Source organism: Abramis brama, assembly GCF_963993115.1.
Source record: "Abramis brama genome assembly, chromosome: 5".
NCBI classification, from domain to species: Eukaryota; Metazoa; Chordata; class Actinopteri; order Cypriniformes; family Leuciscidae; genus Abramis; species Abramis brama.
This window is the reverse complement of record NC_139967.1, coordinates 19379093-19398187: the sequence shown is the minus strand read 5'-3', so window position 1 is coordinate 19398187 and position 19095 is coordinate 19379093. Positions and strand designations below refer to the sequence as shown.

General features: G+C 39.9%; 1 protein-coding gene across 3 annotated transcripts in view; it reads right to left on the bottom strand.

The window, feature by feature from the left end:
* Window positions 1-19095, bottom strand: part of atp2a3 (ATPase sarcoplasmic/endoplasmic reticulum Ca2+ transporting 3) — an 83577-nt gene that overhangs the window by 35680 nt on the left and 28802 nt on the right. For all 3 annotated transcript variants that reach the window (XM_084114402.1, XM_084114401.1, XM_084114403.1), the window contains exons 2-7: window positions 12879-12896; window positions 12535-12617; window positions 7701-7805; window positions 6313-6451; window positions 509-589; window positions 337-422 (exon numbers count right to left, since the gene is read on the bottom strand). In XM_084114402.1, the coding sequence (XP_083970528.1) occupies window positions 337-422; window positions 509-589; window positions 6313-6451; window positions 7701-7805; window positions 12535-12617; window positions 12879-12896 (512 nt within the window). The remainder of the gene's footprint in view (window positions 1-336; window positions 423-508; window positions 590-6312; window positions 6452-7700; window positions 7806-12534; window positions 12618-12878; window positions 12897-19095) is intronic.

Genomic DNA, 19095 nt, shown 5'->3' with positions numbered 1-19095 from the left:
CCCCAGATGATATTAATGCAATCTAAGTGGATTGAGAGCGGTCAAACGCATGCCTACTTAGAGCATCTGAATGACCGCAATTGAACGCAGACAGGAAGAGTATGTTTAGACCGAGTGCACGAACAGAATACTTAAGTCTTATTATATCCTACAGTCTAATGACATCCTCCAAACTAGAGATACAAAAAAACAGGTCAGAATAAAAAAAAAAACACAAAGAAAGAAGACTAAAAATTATATGCGGTGGGTTGGCAACTTATTGCTTATATGCAAATATACTGCTTATTATATGCACATGAGAAGTTCCTCTCCCAAAACAGGAAGTGAAGTGCTTACAGAAAACAGCATGTTCTTTTTGTCTTGATTGACAGCTCGAGGATCTGGCACAGGATCAGTGTGTTTGATAATAGACACAGATTCACCTAAAGAACACACAGAAAGTTTTAAATAAAGCAATACTGGGAATTGGGCAGTGACAAACGCTGTTTATCTCAGATGTCCACAGTACCTGTGAGAATGGACTGGTCCACTCTTAGGGTGGTGGATTTGATTGATGTGATCCTAATATCTGCTGGCACTTTATCCCCAACTAGAAAACAAAATGGGTTGAGAGTTACTTCATCAAAAGGAAGGCAAAGACACTCCTACATTACTGATGAATGCAAGACAGACTGAAAAGGTGTGTAGGACATATGCCTGAGGGGTCATAACTGCAATCATAAACAGGATATAAGACAGGCCACTGCACAGCCATCATTTAAGGCTGCTTTTGACCTCTTGTTTTCCAGAGGGTTGGAGCAGAAAAAAAGAAAAAAATGGAAATAGGGTGAAGATATATTTTACTGTACATGATAGTATTATGCAAGATCACGTGACTCTGACTAACAATACAATTTGACGTTCAATTTGTCGATATCCCAACCTCTTTTAGAGTTTCCACACTGTTCGGGCCGCTCATCCACTATCTGTCTAGCAGTGTGTAAAAGACTAATGGGAAGTGTGGCTGCTCTCTTGCGAAAAGAGAACTACTAGGAAGCTGAACTTCTAGGACACAAAGCCTAAAGCAAAGCGAAAAAGTGACTGAAACAAAAAGAAAGAAAGAAAGAGAGAGAGCAAGAGAGAGAAACGCCACCTCGAAGACTAACTGCAGACACACTGGAACACCGTTCGATACCCAGTTGATGAGAGCACATAGAGTGATCAATATTCGGTTCGTGCTTCTAATAAAAAAGAAAAAGGCGCTTCTAATACAAAAAAAACAAAAAAACAAGAGGTGGGAAAAACCTAGCCAGTTGGATGAAACAGAATCAGTCAATATGTGTCGTTTTCAACTGGGTTTTGTGAGTCCTTGCAGCCAAAAAACATATTTTGTAGTAGCTTGTGTTAATGAACCTTTGTTCTTTCCTACCTTACTCCAGTCTTCAGTGTCACATGATCCTTCATAAATCATTCTAATATGCTGATTTGCTGCTCAAGAAACATTTCATTTTATCAATGTTGTAAAAAGTTGTTCTGTTTAATATTTTCGTTCAAACTGAGATACATTTTCTTTAGAAGGAATAGAAAAAAAGTGTATCCCAAAATGTGTCCCAGAACTTTCTCCTTTGTAACATTATAAAAGTCTTTACTGTCACTTTTGATCAATTTAATGTGTCCTATAATACAATAAAATTCATATCTTAAAAAAAAAAAAAAAAAAAAAAACTTACTGACTCCAAACTTTTGAACAGTAGTATACTGTATATACAGTACTGTCTTAGGCATGTTAATATAGTTTTTCAGGTAGCTTTGTAGGAAGGTTTCTTCAAGCATCTTGGAGACGTTCCCGCAGTTCTTCTGGATTTAGTCTGTGTCAGTTTTTTCTGTTTCTTCATGTAATCACAGACGGACTCGATGATGGTGAGATCAGATCATACCGGCTGTTGTCAGACTCCTTGTGCATACACAAACCTCACTGGATTATTACAATTAATGGCAAAAAGAATGTTTGGAAATGTAAACTGATCCGGGGGGGGGGGGGGGGGGGGCATTTTAAAGCAATTAGAGACCCTTAGTGCCATAATTATACTCCATTTAAACCCTTAGGCTGAGCTGGAGGTGCCTGGTCATGCAACAGAGCAGCCACACTTCCCTTTAGTCTTTTACACACTGCTAGACAGATGTCCGGACAGTGTAGAAACTCTAAAAGAGGTTGGGATATCGACAAATTGAACAACAAATTGTTTTGTTAGTCAGAGTCACGTGATCTTGCATAATACTATCATGTACAGTAAAATATCTCTTCACCCTATTTCCATTTTTTTCTTTTTTTCTGCTTCAACCCTCTGGACACAATTTCTCAGCCGAACAGTCTCTCTTCCTCCCACGTCACAGGAATGGCTCACATCAGCCCGGGGGTCTCTGAGGAGGGAGACAACACCCCCATCAGGGGCTGTTCTGTGTGGGAGAGGGGATAGAGAGGGCACGGTGGGCGGGACACTGTTTATGCTCCCAGAACAACGGACCTTTCTTTTCTCATTCTTGGATTTTATCGCTCCCTCTCTCCCCCTTCAGCGGTGTCTCCCACCCACTCAGTCACATTGCAAATGGGTACTGAACCCATCTAAATGCTAATGCGAGCAGCTTTTCGCCATACCAAGCCAGAACAATGCAAAGTGAGCTAAATATACACAGACATTATGACAGTAGATGGCAAGCATCTGATAGCAGGAAACAGGCCGCCACGGACATCGAGCATAAACCTGATTAGAACGGGTGACGCATGCTTACTTGTAAATGTGGGACCGTGTAATAACAGAGGATGGTGAGTTCAAGATGTTTGCGAATGCTGATCAAAAAGGTCCAAAAGCCTGTGGGTATGACTAAAAGATGATCGGGCTAAAGTGAATTCCTTTTAAAACACAGAGTGGATGCTTCACTGTTACTCATCCCAAAGAGAGTGAAAGAACAACTGAGTTCTTTCAAAATCTCCAGGCATTCTGTAAAGCCCCATTCTGGTTCATCGGATATTATAATGGAGTGAGAACGTTATTTTTGAATCTCCGAAACAGCTGAGGGAAAGTTCCACTTTGGATATTGTGATTACTGCAACCATAATGCTGGCACAATGCTGGGCTGACTGGAAATAAAAGTGTAAATAATCTATGAATATCTATATTACTCATGCATGCAAAAAAAAAATGGCTAAACTGTTTTCCGACCTCCAATTCTATTGGTGGTGGTCCACAACAAAAGTTCCGATGGAATTGCCACTCACGAATGGCGGGTACAGGAAAGAACTTTGCCGCGAGGATAGGGGAACGGGTGTTGTGGGTCATATTTTTGGTTGCCATTTGTTTTGAATCTTTTTTTTTTTTTTTTTTGGCTGTAGTTGCCAATTTATAGTTCTCACAAGTGCCTTTTTCCAATGTGTAATTTTCATTCAACCTCTGGAGAAAGTTTTTAGGTAGGGGTTGTTGCGTGTTTGTTTACACATGTTTGACAGTGCTTAGCAACAAGATTATGTCATTGTTGCAGTCGGGTTAGACAGAAATTGAGAAATATATCAGCAGATGCAGCTGACAACACCTCTGTCCTGCCAGTGCTTTCCACTTACTGAACAGGACTCGTAAAATGCTACGACTATAACCAATGAACTCAGCACAAGCAGCTCAGCATGTGTGTGAATGTGTCTGCACCTTGTTAGTGGATTCTCATAGCTATAAACCTGTGGATGAATCTTGAACCTCAGAGCCATCTCCCTTTCCCCCATTGCCCATTATGACAAAGTGCAGAAGATACATAGAGTGCCAGCCGTTTCCACCCTCACAGACCTCTGGAGTGGAAACACCTCTTCTCTTCTCCCCTTGGACCAATTCACCTTGTTTCGTTTTTGTTCAGCTTGCAGGCTGGGAAGTGCTCAAGGCTTCAGGAAGAGGAAAATGCCAAACATCTCACTCACAAGCCAAAAATATCAATCAATCCAGCCATGATGTTTAACTATATAGCAGCAAAAATTAAAAGAGTTTGTTCAAAATGTTCTAGAACAGGATCTTATTTCAGAGACATTGTATTGCTGGAAGGTACCACTGCCAAGGTCAATGGCGCAAAGGACAATACTATTCAGAGCTGGACAAAAATCGCGGACATTCTGTTAGATAAACTGAGATTTTGACATCTTTCATCTCCCTCTCTCTGTAATTGTATTATTTTTATTTTTCTGTTTATATATGGACAATTTTCATGGCATCTGTCTGTATATAGTTCAGTGAGCTTTGATATGTTTCTGGTATGATAACTTAAAATAAAAATATTGATCAAAAAAAAAAAAAATGTTTTGGGACATTTTTTATGCCATGATCCCCATATATAATGATCCCCTTGTGAAGGAAATATAAAGCCATTATATATAAATATATTGTTTTTCAACAGAATAATAATAACAATAATAATAATAATAATAATAATAGTTGTTTCTTACATGAAAAACCTGTATGTACTTTCCAGGGTCAAACCAACTGTGTCGGTCTCTTTTTTGTTCTATTTCAGTTGCATTTGCTAGTTATCTCTGTCCACAGTTACATCTCATTGGTCCTAAATCCTGTTTATTAAATTCTGTATATTAAACATCAAATATGGTTGGATTGGGTGTGGTTTTGTGGTACAATCTTGGCTTTCAGGAAGGACAGAAACTTGATGCTGGAAACATCTGGACTGACAGTGATGCCTGTTACTTTACTGTACATGTCTGTCAGTTTGACCTTGACATGGGAGGGGACTCTGGGACTTGTTACCATGGTGACATGCCCAATAGGTGTCAGAGGATGAAGCCTGACAGTGTGAGCGTGTGTATGTGTGCAGAGAGGAGAATCCGGCCGCTGGAATGCAGGCTTGTCAAGACCACAGTGCAAATGAACAAAGAGATGCCTGTTACCACCGTGCTAAGACAGGTAATGTAACCCACATCTCATTCCTATCTCTTCAATTCCACCTCTCTCTCTCTCTGTGTGAATCTCCCCGCATTTATCGCTCCCTCCCGCTCATCTGTCTTTCATGGTTTCGCGCTCTCTGTCTCCCTCACACATTCTGTATCTCTCCGTACTCTCGTTCCCTCAACACCCACACCAGTCTCATCTTTGACTCTCTCACTTTCACCTCCATTCACAAGCAAACGAAGCGATGTGGCTGCATCCATGTTTCTGAATGAATGCAGCTGCTCTTAAACATGAATTGGAAAATCTTGTGGTACAGATTATTAGTCTGATCTTTCTTTTGTTTTCACTGTAATAGTGAAAAGCAGCTGATCATCCCCCTCCACCACACTTGGCTAATGCAGACTGGAGATCATTAGCATGCAGGGTTTTAAAGAAGCAAACACTGATTACTTTGAAGAAAAGACTAGCAAATTTATATGTGCGCGTGTGATGCACAGATATGGTCAAGCCATAACAGAATGACAACAGGTCTACTTTGATCTCTGCATCTACATACTGAATACACTGGAAGGATCCCCAATTTAGAGTGGGCACATATCTATGTGTGAGGGAGTCACTGCAGTCACATGAAGGTGGAGAACGGTGGGACTGAAAGTATGGAAACAAAAGGAAGGCTACATCTTCAACAAGAGGTAAGAGAGAAAAAAAATCACTATAGTCACTTTTCAGCTTAGCACTATGAACAGAATACGTGCACACACACACACAGATTTTTTTCTGCATGTCTCTGCTTGGCACCCTCATACTCACAGGAAAGCCAATTACGTAATACAGTCTGGGATATTCCTGCTCTGCTTTCAAGTTTATGGCAAGGAGCCCAAACACACGCACACACACACAGAGAGAGAAACCCTGAAGGGCTCCCGTTCAGGGCAAAGAGTTGTGGTGAAACACACATAAACATACACTCTGGGCAGCCACACAAGCCAATGGGAAGACTGGGGAAAATGGCAGCCTGTGTTTGTGTGTTTTGGGTACAGTGAGAGGTGGTGATGACTGGAAGAAGAAGAAGAAAAAAACCTCCACTGCGTATTATGTCAGACCACGTGGGTAAATGGACAGAAGAAACCTCAAAATGTCCACAGGACTCAAGACGGGGGATGTGGTGAAGTATGTGTGTATTGTTCCACAAACATCATCTCTGCAGATTCGAGTCCTTCTCATTACACAAAGGAAGAGACTGAGAACAGATGGCGTATTATCAAATGGACACAGAAAGAAAGAGAAAGAGAGAGAGAGAGAGAGAGAGAGAGAGAGAGAGAGAGAGAGAGAGAGAGAGAGAGAGAGAGAGAGAGAGAGAGAGAGATAGAGAGATAGAGAGAAACAGGCCGAAACTTACCAGAAACCTCCACTATATCTCCAGGCACAATGTCTCGAGCTTTGATCCTCTGGACGGCCGTGCGGTTCATGCGGTAAACTTTGCCCATCTCTGGCTCGTACTCCTTCAGAGCCTCGATGGCGCTCTCTGCATTTCGCTCCTGAGACCATACAACAAACCACAATAGTATCAGCAAGGACACACATGTAGCGCATTGGTAACAGCCCATATTTCATTGGTCTGATTAGGCTAAAACAACAGTAGCCTGCTCTTGTTTTCAATGCCAAGTTTAAAACATAAATAAAAAGTTATCTATCTCTTCTGCTGTACAGTTTGATAATGTTCTGATAGTAAGGCAAAAAAAAGGAAATAAAAATATATATAATATTACAATTTGTAAAATTATTACTACAATAGAATTTGTAAACAAAAAAATAATAATAATAATAAAAAGAAAAAAGATATACGAATTAAAAAATAAACCATTGTTCATCATATCGGATGCAAGCAGCAGAATTCAGTATCAGACAAAATATTCATAAAATGTATATTTATAATGCAATGCTAATCAACACAGCCTTTATCACAGTACAGAATACTATAAAATAATATATTTTCTGCCTCATTTCTGCCTGGTTAGTATCTGAATGGGAGACCTCCTAAGAAAAACCAGGTTGCTGCTGGAGGAGGTGTTAGTGAGGCCAGCAGGGGGTGCTCACCCTGTGGTCTGTTTGGGTTCTAACGCCCCAGTATAGTGACGGGGACACTATACTGTCAAAGAGCACCGTCCTTCGGATGACACGTAAAACTGAGGTCCTGACTCTCTGTGGTTATTAAAAATCCCATGGCATTTCTCGTAAAGAGTAGGGGTGTAACCCCGGTGTCCTGGCCACATTCCACCCCTTGGCCCTTACCAATCATGGCCTCCTAATAATCCCCATCCACTAAATTGACTCTATCACTCTCTCTCCTCTCCACCTATAGCTGGTGTGTGGTGAGCGCACTGGCGCCATTGTAATGTGGCTGCCGTCGCATCACCCAAGTGGATGCTGCACACTGGTGGTGGTTGAGGAGAGATCCCCTGATATGATTGTAAAGCGCTTTGGGTGTACGGTAGTACATATGAAAGCGCTATATAAATCCACTCCATATAAGTCCACTGCTGTCTCCTGCTATTGTGGTATTGGTATACATGTGAATTACATGTCACAGATCCTTATGTACACACTAATAAACTAATATGAACACCTGATAATCATCTGTCATGTTTGGGAACAGAAGACCTTAGTAGTAGTTGTAGCATATCTAATGCTAAACAGTGAGACATCAAGCAGACTCGCTGTTCTGACATTACTCATTGAGAAGAATTTCTTTGAGGTCCTTCAGTTTCTCAGCCCACACGCACCCACCTGCCAGACTCCAATGACTGCGTTGGCCACCAGAATGAGCAGGATGACAATAGGCTCCACGAAAGCTGTGGTCGACTCCTCCCCATCCTCAAACAGTGCCAACACCTAATGAACAAACACAACATAAATTACTCCTAACTCATTATTCAAAGCTCAGTTCGGTTCAGGTCACTGAAGTGAGAATAAAAGTGTTTAATAATATTTTGTGCGGAAAAAAAATGTATACACAGTACACACACACACACACTACCGTTCAGTTTACTGTTCCGCTCACTTTCGTAAGAAAGAAATTAATACTTTTATTCAGCAAGGATGCATTGAAATGAGCAAAAGTGTCAGTAAAGACATTTATAATGTTACGAATGGTTTTTCATTTCTATTTCCATTTCTGAAGACTGGAGTAATGGCTGCCTAAAATTCCACATTGCCATCACAGGAATAAATTACATTTTACAATATATTCAAATAGAAAACTTTAAATTGCAATAACACACAATAAAAGATAAAAAATTATTGCAGCCTTGGTAAGCATTAAATACAAAGTATTAAAACTAATAAAGTACTGAAAAAAAGCTCTTGTTGAGCCCTGAGGACCCTACAGTACCGCTTTTAAATAAATAGCTAGTACAATAAACATCAGGCCTCTGTCTGTTATGAAACAAGATACTGGATCATTCCACACCCATTACAAATATTCCAGTGATATCATGCCATCAGGTACATGCCCCGGGCAGATATGTGGGAGTTCGGGCCGGGGTGGGAGGCGTTTTCAGAAAAATCCTGAGTTACCTTAGAAGCTAAAAGCAGCAATATGCATGATAGGGAATGGAATGTGACGGCTTGATTTTCACAGATCGCAGAGACGGCCTTGAAGTTCATTACTTTCTGACAGTGTTGATCTGTTCAACTACTCATCAGAGATAGAAACCCCAGAAAAGCTTGGCGCGAGCTGACCTAAAATATTTGTTCAATGGCACTACAAGCCAACAATTTCTTTAAAAGGATAGTTAGAGGCAGCTAAAGACGGATTTTGATCCACTGATTTGTGGATGTCTTGAAAAAAGACAAAAATGAGGGGGAGGGATAGAGGAGAAATAACAAAAGATGAAAGAGAGGCTAAGTAGTTTGACCATAAATACACTAATAATTGCATGAACTTCATGTACTTTATATAGACAAGTTTGCGTGTTGTCCTCCACTCTTTCATATCATGCATTCATACGACACACTCTCTCCTTCAACCAAATTCTAAGCAACTTCAATACAGATCACTCAAAGAGCAGTCTGTCTTTAACCTTTCATTACAAACTGATAAGAACACTTTAGAACAGTGAGTAACCGTGAAATAAGATGGGCAGGCGGATGACGGGGGAGAGAATGAAGAGACCAGAAATAGTCAAAGAGGCGGAATGAGAAAGTGATGAAGAGGATCCCATAAAAAGGATCCCATAAAACAAAACGGGTGGAAAGATGACAATTACTGAAATATTGAGAAAAGCCACACAGATGAGCAGCTTAGAGTTTAGATCACAGAGCTCAGCTAAATCCTGCTAAGTCATGGCTCTGGGCGGCTAGTCCAACTGAGGTCTATTCACTCATAAATATCAGTAGACTGTATATCCTCTTTGCATTCCCTCAGTTTTTACACTTCAAACAGAATACAAATGGACTAGATCATTTCAGCTGACAAACAATGGCATACAAACTGTTATTAGTTTGAACATTTTAGCAAAATTTTGATGTTTTAGGATGTTTTGAAAAATGTTTGTTTTTTTGTCCATTCAGTGAAAGTCATTGCTTAGAACCCTACTGACTTTCACTGTATGAGCAAAAACAGCTGAAACATTCTATAAAAGTATCTTCTTTTGTGTTCCACAAGAGAGCAAGTCATACCTGTTCTTAACACATTTAGCTGGTCAAATGGTCAAAATTATCCAGTCATTGTCATCTTCAGATCAGTGTAACCATTGAGCACAAGGTGACTGACCAAGAATATCACTGACAAAGAGGAATTTGAGGTTTCAACTTCAATTTCACAGTTTTTGAACTTAGTAATGTAAAAAGTATAGTGAATATTATACCACAAACAATACAATGAATGTTTTCATAGATTTCATGTTTAAAACAATAACATGTTTTCATGCCATCATTACCTAAAAACTTTTCATAGTGGTTTCTGACACAAATTGCATCATTCATAGCATTTCACCCCACTCTCGGAAGTAAAAAAATAAAACAATTCTTATATTAAAATCCCTCACAGTAGGCATACTCTTTACCATTTTAATACAGGAAGTCTATCCATTGCTCAGGTGACCATTTCTCTGATGAAGTGCAGTAAATGACATTATATTGATGTAGACTCTGCCAGAGATCTGCTGAAGCCACAACTGATTCTACAGAGATCTCTGTACACAAGGAATGTGCAGACAAGATAACGTAGAGATACACAAGAAGTAGAAAGAAATGGCTGAAATGAAAGAAGGAAAAATGAACGGTGACAGAAAAGGAATGAAAAGCTCATCAAGACCGAAGTAATACAGCTAGTTAATCTGAAATGAACTGAAATGAAAATAGGCAACCATTTCGGGCGTCTTGGGAACAGCAGTCGCATGGTTGCACATGTAGATCTGTTTGTTTCCATCCAATAGCTTTCATTCCCAGCACATGCTGTTCTAGGATGAGTCAGGCTACCATACCCTCATAATAACACTTGTTTCAAAAAACAAAATTTACATTTTTAAAAACACTACATTTTTGTCTACACGTCTCCCCCGTTGCTTAGATACCAAGAGCTTTGTTCACATAACATGCAAAAAAGTCAGGAAAGCTGAATGCTAAAGATTTTAATATATTCAAACAGGCACACAAATGAGTTCCAAGACTGGGCTGATCTCCCCGGAGTATTTCCATTGCACCATAGCATTCGACCAGCAGACAAACACATGCACACTGCTTTCTGGGAGGTCTAATGCAATATATTTATCAATTTCAAGTGCTCCGCAGGATTCCAGTGGTCGGAAGACTGGTGCTCGCCTCATAGAATTTAACTATGATTAAGACGATAAAAGTACTGATGAAACACACAATGATATATGACATGAGCAGAGCTCCAAAAGCTGATGTACTTGAGGGAAGACTCTGAGTGCAGATGTATGGAAACAAAGAGCATGTACACCAAGACCACAGGAGCTAATGTGTTTTTGCAGCTAATGTGACTATCCGTTCCACTGCGTGTGCACGGCTGCACGCTCATGTTATATTACTCTCACAGAAAGGCGGGAGGTTGGAGAGGTTCGACAGTGGCCCTTGTTGCTACTTGAAGTCAGACGGAAAGTTCATAAAAAGGTAAATTCATAAAAGCCAATAAGAGAGGAGCATGATAGACTGAGACTTTTACCCTGGGCTTTAGAAGATAAATGCTTTTGCTGTTTAAGATTAGATTAAAGTGGATAGCAGTCTACTGTCCCTCTACACAGATAATGTTTGGCTCAGGGTAATTTGATTTAATATTACCTTTTTATATATTTTTTAAAAATCCAATAAGAAAAACAGATCAGTTTAACAAGTCAGACTCATGGAAAGTCTGAAGTCAGAACCACAGCAACACAATCAATTTGTCACAACATTAGGATAGTTTATCTACTATACATACTATATAAATTAGAATGATTTCTGACGGATCATGTGACACTGAAGATTGGTGTAATAACTGCAGAAATTAAAATAGAAAGCAGTTATTATGAATTGTAATATTTCACAATATGACTGTTTTTACTGTATTTTTGATCAAACAAATGCAGCACTGGTGAGCATAAGAGACTTTTTTCAAAGACAAAAATCATACTGAGCACAAACTTTCGAACGGTAGTGTATATTATTACAAATAAGTTATTCTAAATATTTTTAGCTGTGGTTCTTTTACTGGGATGAATTTTAAAAAAAGTATTTCTCAGAGAGGATTTCAGTGAGCTGAGAGGGTGTTAGACTGCGTGCCGACACTATAAACTAGCACATTTGTGCCATGTCTTGCACAGATTGTTTTCTGCACCTCGCACCATGATCAGTGCATTTTTAGGATAGCATTTCAATTTAAAAATAGTTAAACTTTTAAAAACACATCTCGAGTGTTCAGTTCCAATCTGTTGTGCTCTGTCTACATTACTGTACAGTATGTGAACACCCCATATGGTAGACCAGACTAATTATACAGTGCGATTATGAAAGTATGGAATTTTGAACATATCTTATTCAAAGACTTGAATCTGACGTAACACTATTGAGACTAACCACTGTACCGATCCTGCAGGTGATAAACGTGCAACACTAATGCTTTCCTTCCAAGGTCTAACTGAAGAGAGTGCTGAGTGCACATCTAGTTTCTTTGGAGTTTGCTGACATGGTTTGTGGACAAATGAACTTTGACTTCAAATCACCTAATTCATTTACCTGTGTTCTCTAGATCCACAGAGCATTCCACCGAGGAAAATGACCTTAAGCCACACAAATGAGTCCAGGTGAAGGTTTTACATATATCATTTGACTACAAAAGACAGATTTTTAAAAATGAGAAATGGAGATTAAAAAAATCCCTCTCTCACTTACGCAAACTGATCATTGACAATCATTTAGTGAAATTTGAGGTTTAGTTCACCGAATTGCACTGCTTGTGATAGTTAGTGATGGAAACTCGTTCTGTCTATGGTTCTGCATTACCTCACCTACTGCATGAACTATACCTGCTTTAAAACTTATGGTGGGGTCTGGCTGTCACACTAATTATTGTGCTGGGAATAAAATAAACCACATCTAAACCAAAGAGAAAGTCACTTACAAAAGACACGCAGGCTGCCAGCAGCAGAATCCTCACCAGGAGGTCCTCAAACTGCTCCACCACCAACTCCCACAGTGATTTTCCTGTGAGAGAAAGATATGAGAACAGCGGACAGACAGACATAAATAGTTTAAAATATTTAATGACAATTGGGTCTTAGGTTAACTTTGCACTAGGACACCACTGCACACAGCTATAACGCTGTGCATGTATTTGTGCATATGTGTATATGCCAAGTCTTAAAGTTGACCTCTCTCTAGTAAAACAGAATGACTGAGCCCGTGCTAACGGTGCAACCCATAAAGAGAGAGCAGTAACAACATGATGGAAAGATCAATATTTACCTTCTTCGGCTGGGAGCTCTGTCAGTCAAAACACGGCGAGGGAATCCGTAGTGGAATGAGAGGCAGGATAGGAGGAAGAGTGAGAGAGAGAGAGAAAGAGAGGACAAAACAGAGGGTATTCTGTTAGAAAGGCCATACGGTGAAAATGTTGTTTAAACAGTTTATTTTACATTCCCACTGCATTGCCTGTGACGGTGCAAATTGTCTTCATTTTCTGTGTGAATGTTAAATACACAGAGACACGCAGCGCAATGCTAAACTAGAAGATTACAGATTAGCGTAGACAATTATTGATTTAGGATTAATGGACTTCTCTCTGCAGAATAGATAAGAACACTTTTTTCATTATCAGAGACATTCTCTAGAAAGATTCCTACACTGCAAAAAAGAACTGCAATATCTTTGCAGCCATCTACCACTCACACTGTCAAATGTAATCTTTAAAGTTGTGATGCAACGGAAGTAACGACAGATTTTTTCCTCCGTATTGTGACATACATCCAAGTGAATGCAAGATTGTAAGAAAGGGGGAGGCAAAATGATTGGAGAAGTCCTGCATATGTCACCAGAGAGTTTATTGTTTCACTAGAAGGCAGAGTTCTGATATTTTTTAAAATCAATAAAAAAAAAAAAATGTAAACATGCATGGATGATTTTCACAATAAAATCAATAACACTGATCAATGCATTTAGAAAATAGATACAAATTTCCATTTTATGCCGACTGTAACTATATCTTAAAATAAACAAAATGTTCATAATGTACATTAAATGATGCCTAAATTGACTTGCATAATGTAAAATAACAGAATCATTTAACAGTTATTGCTCATAATATCATGAAAATAATGATCAGTGTATAGGTATCGCCAGAATTGTAATATCGGTGCATCCTCACTTTTCACAAAACAATTAATTTAAGATATTTCTATTAAAAAAACAAATCCATGATTTTATTTTTAGAAAATCAAATCCATTCAAAATAATGTGTTGTGGGCTTCTTTGAGCATCTAGAGTTATGTAATAAAGTCCACAGCAGGTACATCAGCAAACAGCCAGTTAAATGTAAACCACAACCATTGTACACGAAGAACATCATCTGGGGTGGAAAATGTACAGATGGACAACCAACTGTGATGGCGTTTGTTTAGTGAATGTGCTTCCTCTCTCGAAGATGGAGAATTTCATGAAACAAACATTTCTGGCATTGTGCACGAGTCATACGACATAGATGCGCTCTGTGGCCTACACACTGCTGTTTAGTCAGTTCTAGAAGGTTCTCGAGTCAGAGCGTGTGGGAGCTGAAGAGCATGTGGAGAGTGGGAGGGGGCGGAGCTTCACAGACCTCTCTCTCACTCTCCCTCACACACATAGACACACATCATAATTACAACACAGATGCCCTCTTTGTTGAGGCTCCACTCTGAAATCTTGAGGATTTTCAGCAGTTTAGCATACATACCCATCTATATGGGGAAAGTGAGGCCTCATTAATAAGCAGTTCACACTGATGTTGCTCTAGGTGCAATTACGGCTTTCTATCTGACTGTCAAAGGCTTTCATAAACGAATCACAATTTCTGATATCGCTTGACAAAGTACACAAAGTGGACGAGAACATTTGTTTCTGGGAGACTGTTCATGAATGGACCAAAGAGAAAGCACAATGGAAAATCCTTGGAGCCGATTCAAAAGATAGTGAGAGAAAATACAGGGTGTTCCTGAATTCCAACGAGCATGTGTTTGCGTGTACTTGGGTTAAGATTAGCCTTGCGTTGTGCTGTAGCCACTGTTGTGCAGTGGGAAAGCCTGCATTTACATCAATTCTGATAACCAAGAGATATCTAGGTTGCACTGGCTGGGGGCTTCCCTGCCTCAATGAGACAAACACCTGACTCCTTTCCTCTCTTGTTCTATATTAAGACTATTTTTGTCTCACAATCATATAGACAGGAACGGGAACAGGTCATGCCAGTCATGACGTCATCATGGGACAAGACTCCGGGCAGCAGATGGGAACAGACTACCAAACCAAAATGAAATCGGCTCGTGGAGGGAGACCTGCAGCAGTAAGACTACGCAGTGGTAAAGCACCAAGATTCCCATTTCCCTTTCAAAAAAGAAGGCACGCGGCCAAACCGTTTTAACACACATACACACATTTAGTCCGTCAATGACAGAATTTCCAGCAATGCTTGGAAAAAAATTGTACGGGGGAAAAATACAAGCAATCATGACTGCATGTTTACTTAATAATGTTCTGTCTTTTTCAGTCTTTTTTTTTTTTTTTTGTAATGACAAGCGTGAATAGAAGGAATGAGATGATTCAGATGTACAAGTGAATGAGAGGGAGGAAAAAAAGCATGAAAGAGTGTGTTCTGCTTTGAAGAACAGATCAGCAGATTCTTCTCTTCATCTTCCCTCAGGCTATGAGATCTGTCTGTACTAGAGAGCCTGAGAATTTGAAGTCGAGAGCTCAGTTTTTGTGAAATAAGCGCAGTGATATACTTCAAATGTCCTGATAACTGTGAGTCATTTTTGTCTCTTTGGGGGTACTGTGCATACATTACAGGAAGCAAATTTTTCCTTGCTACTTTGAATGACTAGCTAGAGAAGCGCTGCCTGACTCTATGAAATCCATTCAGTACTCTGAATTCTAGACTAGTGTTGTCTAGTCTTGACGGTAAAAAGCAATGTTTAAATTGTAAAAATGTAACGACACCAGCCTTTCTGCAGTTCCGGTAGATTCGGTCAGAGAGAAGAGAGCGAGAACGCTCAGCTGACGTTATTGCCTGTGCCGATGGCAACAAAACGGACCGGCTTAGAATCTAAAAGATGTGAGACCGATCGGCCGGTTACCGGTCTGGGCAAATCATGCGGAAAATTATCTTGGCTGGTCGATTGCTGCATCTCTAATTGTAGCCAATCAAAGACATGTTTGTGGAGAGGGTGAACGCAATGGCCAATCAGAGGCATTTAAGTTAGTCAGAATCCTCTTGGGTCACTATGAGCTCTGTACATTAGTGAACTGTTTTGTTATAACCAACAAAGTACAAACACAAATGTAAATAAGAGAGAGTGCAGTAGACAGATGTTTTTTATTATAACCTGAGTTTTCATGGAGCTTGTGCTGCAGCTAAACTGAAATCTAAAAACAATCTTATATATCTGCTGTGGATTCAGTGTGACACTGGGCCTCAAGACTTCAGTGACCATTCAAAGAACCAATGAAAAACAGCCTCTTATTGCAACAGAAATCAACTACTGTATCTGCATTGAGACACCTGGATAGCTTAGAATGGTGCAAGCATTTCCCAAATTCATCTTGAGGCCCTTCTCATTTCACAGCATTAAAAGACTAGGTCTCTTTTTTGAATCATGAACCCAATGGCACAGTCTGTAGCGGCTTCAGCTCTAATTCAACATGATATTATGTAAGAGCAATATGAACTTATCTGAAGTCTGTTGTGGAAAGAAATCACCTCACAGAGCAGCAGCATGTTCCTCCAGTGGTGTGGAAAAACTGGGAGGTAGGACAGGGGGAGTAATGGCCCTGAGTTTCCCTCTCTTTCCAGTTGCGTGTGTGTGTGCGTGTGAGTTTACCAGGGCACGTTGTCCTCCTGTTGCTTTAGCTCCCTAGTTCTAAGTGTGGGTTTCTGCTGATCTAGGAGCGCTTTACCTTGCAAATATTTAAGAAACTGCTAAACTGACCTCAAAACAGAGAAAAAAAAGTGAGAAACTAATACTCTGTAGGCAGCTCTGGGCCCGACATTTGGCCTGGACACAAAATGAGTGTGGGAAAGACGGAGAAAGAGAGGAGGGATGGAAGGGGTTCCCTGTTGGGGTGTGCCAAGGATTCCCTCAGAGTCATCTGGGCCGTGTCAGCTCTTCTGGCCCAGACACATTCCTACATCGTGACTTCACCCTGCCCTCATGCATAACAACCCATAGCTCACTTTTGTTGTCCTCCTTTAAATTCATCTTGCTCTACTCTTCCACCCTCTTTTGCAACTATCTTTCTCTCTCTCTCTCTTTTACTCTACAACCACACAGTAAATGAAAACAAGTGGCTGTCTGTTTACACACCAGTCAGTGGGAGAGGGGAAACACTTCCTGGAAACGGTTGCCAACAACACACAGAGACTGTAACGTCTACACATGGGGAAGTAGGAGGACATTTCTGAACAGTGTTCAGAAGCGAGAGCATAGCAGCACACAGCAGGATGCAGTGAAAGTGTGTCTGAGTAGAGCTCACAGCTAACCTGAACAAACTTTGACTCTGTTTACTTCCTAAATGAAATGTACCCAGTCTTACTGTGAATGAATGATTCCTCAGTGGCATTTAATTCTTTAAAAAATAATCATCTTTTTCAAAAAATATTTTAGCAAAAACTTTCTTTACCTCTAAAACTACTTTTTTTTTTTTTTGTAATAACACATCCAAGAAAATAATATTGACCAATAGGGGTGGGTGATATGACCAAAATCCAAAGACACAAATGAATAGACCCAACTGAAAAACTTCAAGCATTAGAAATAAAAAACTGCAATAGAACAAAGATACAAATGAAGTAGACCTACCTTCAAGCACTAGATATGCCTATAGAAATAGGCTACCACATAAATTTGATAAAAAGTAATCAAATGTGCAAAAAAGATTGCATAGTCTATGCAGTAAATTTAATAGTGTAAACTGAATATACATAATTCTTATTAAAGTTACAAAAGGGATTCAGTCAAGAGCAATACAATTGTTTAGTTAGCATTAATGGCACATATGCCAGAAGACATATTAGGCTGCTGTTACTTTATGACTGAATGCACTGATCTAATATAGTGATACATGCTTTTTATTTCAGCTATTTACATTCCCTTAAGTCATAAACAAAGGTGGTTACGAGGATACTTGCAAAGACATTTTGGCACATAAGTGTGTATATTTGACCGTTCAAGCCCAACAAGGTGGCAAAATGAACTCATTCATCAGAGTGGTGCAGGGATGACGTCAGAAGCCGGAAGACTAACTCGCGGTGGTTCCATTGATTTATTTTTATTTTTTATTATGTAAATATTTTTTTTGCAATTTATGAGTAAAATAAAGACTGAGGTAAACATAACTTGACAATACTTTGACATTTTGTTCCACACGTAGTACGTATAACCGCACACACTCACACCCGAAGCTGTCTTTTCTAGTTACTTATTGAAAACTTACATTTTCAAAAATGAACATAACTGCTTAAAAATTTGCATTTTTGCTATGGGTGTTTGTAATTCACATTGTAGAGCAAAACGTCAAAGTATCGCCAAGTTATGTTTACCACAGGCTTTATTTTACACATTAATCAAAAACCCCATTATAAAACCCCATGGGAAAATCTCGAAGGAACAACACGGTTACTAACGTAACCTCGGTTCCCTGCAGTATTGCATCTGCTAGACGCTATGGGGGGGAAACTCCTTTTTCTCCGATTGTTGAAGCCTTTTATAAAATAACACAGTGCTACTGCACAGCCATAACAGTGCAGTGATCTGGGCACGCTTATTGGCTGAGCAGTGGGAACTGCATGAACCTATGGCGGTGAGGCGTATCTGCGCGAGCCAATCGGGGGTGCCTCCCACTGAACCGAGCACAGAGCCCGCCAAAGGGGGCGGGGCATCTGCCTATATAAGCAGCTTGTTTCGCCATAGTACTCAGGTTAATTCGACTGAAGCGACGTATGCCAAGTTGTGTAGCGCCATAGCACGGCCGTCTACGCAATACTCATTCACGTTATCTCAGGGAACCGAGGTTACCGGCATTATAGACAATAGTCCAAAATCTCAACCGGCTGACAAATTTCTACTGGTTAATCTTGTCTACCGGTATATCGCCCACCCCTACTGACCAATAATATAACAGGATAGTATGTTTCGATTAAAATGAATGTAGCAACAGATCTTTTCTTCCGCATTTTAAAAGATTATTGGCAGGGTGGTTCTATCCATTGGTTGTTGATTAGATCTTGAGTTTGGGCATTGAACTCAAAAATGGTGGCAGATGAATGCAATGATTGGAGTCCCACAACCTGTAAGTCACCAAAGAGAAGTATGTCGTGTAACCAGAAGATCAAGCTATGATACTTTAATTCAGGGGTGGGGAACGTCCGGCCCCCGGGCCTTAACCGGCCCGTGAGTCAATTCCTACCCCCCCTACATGTGTTCGAATATTTCACCAG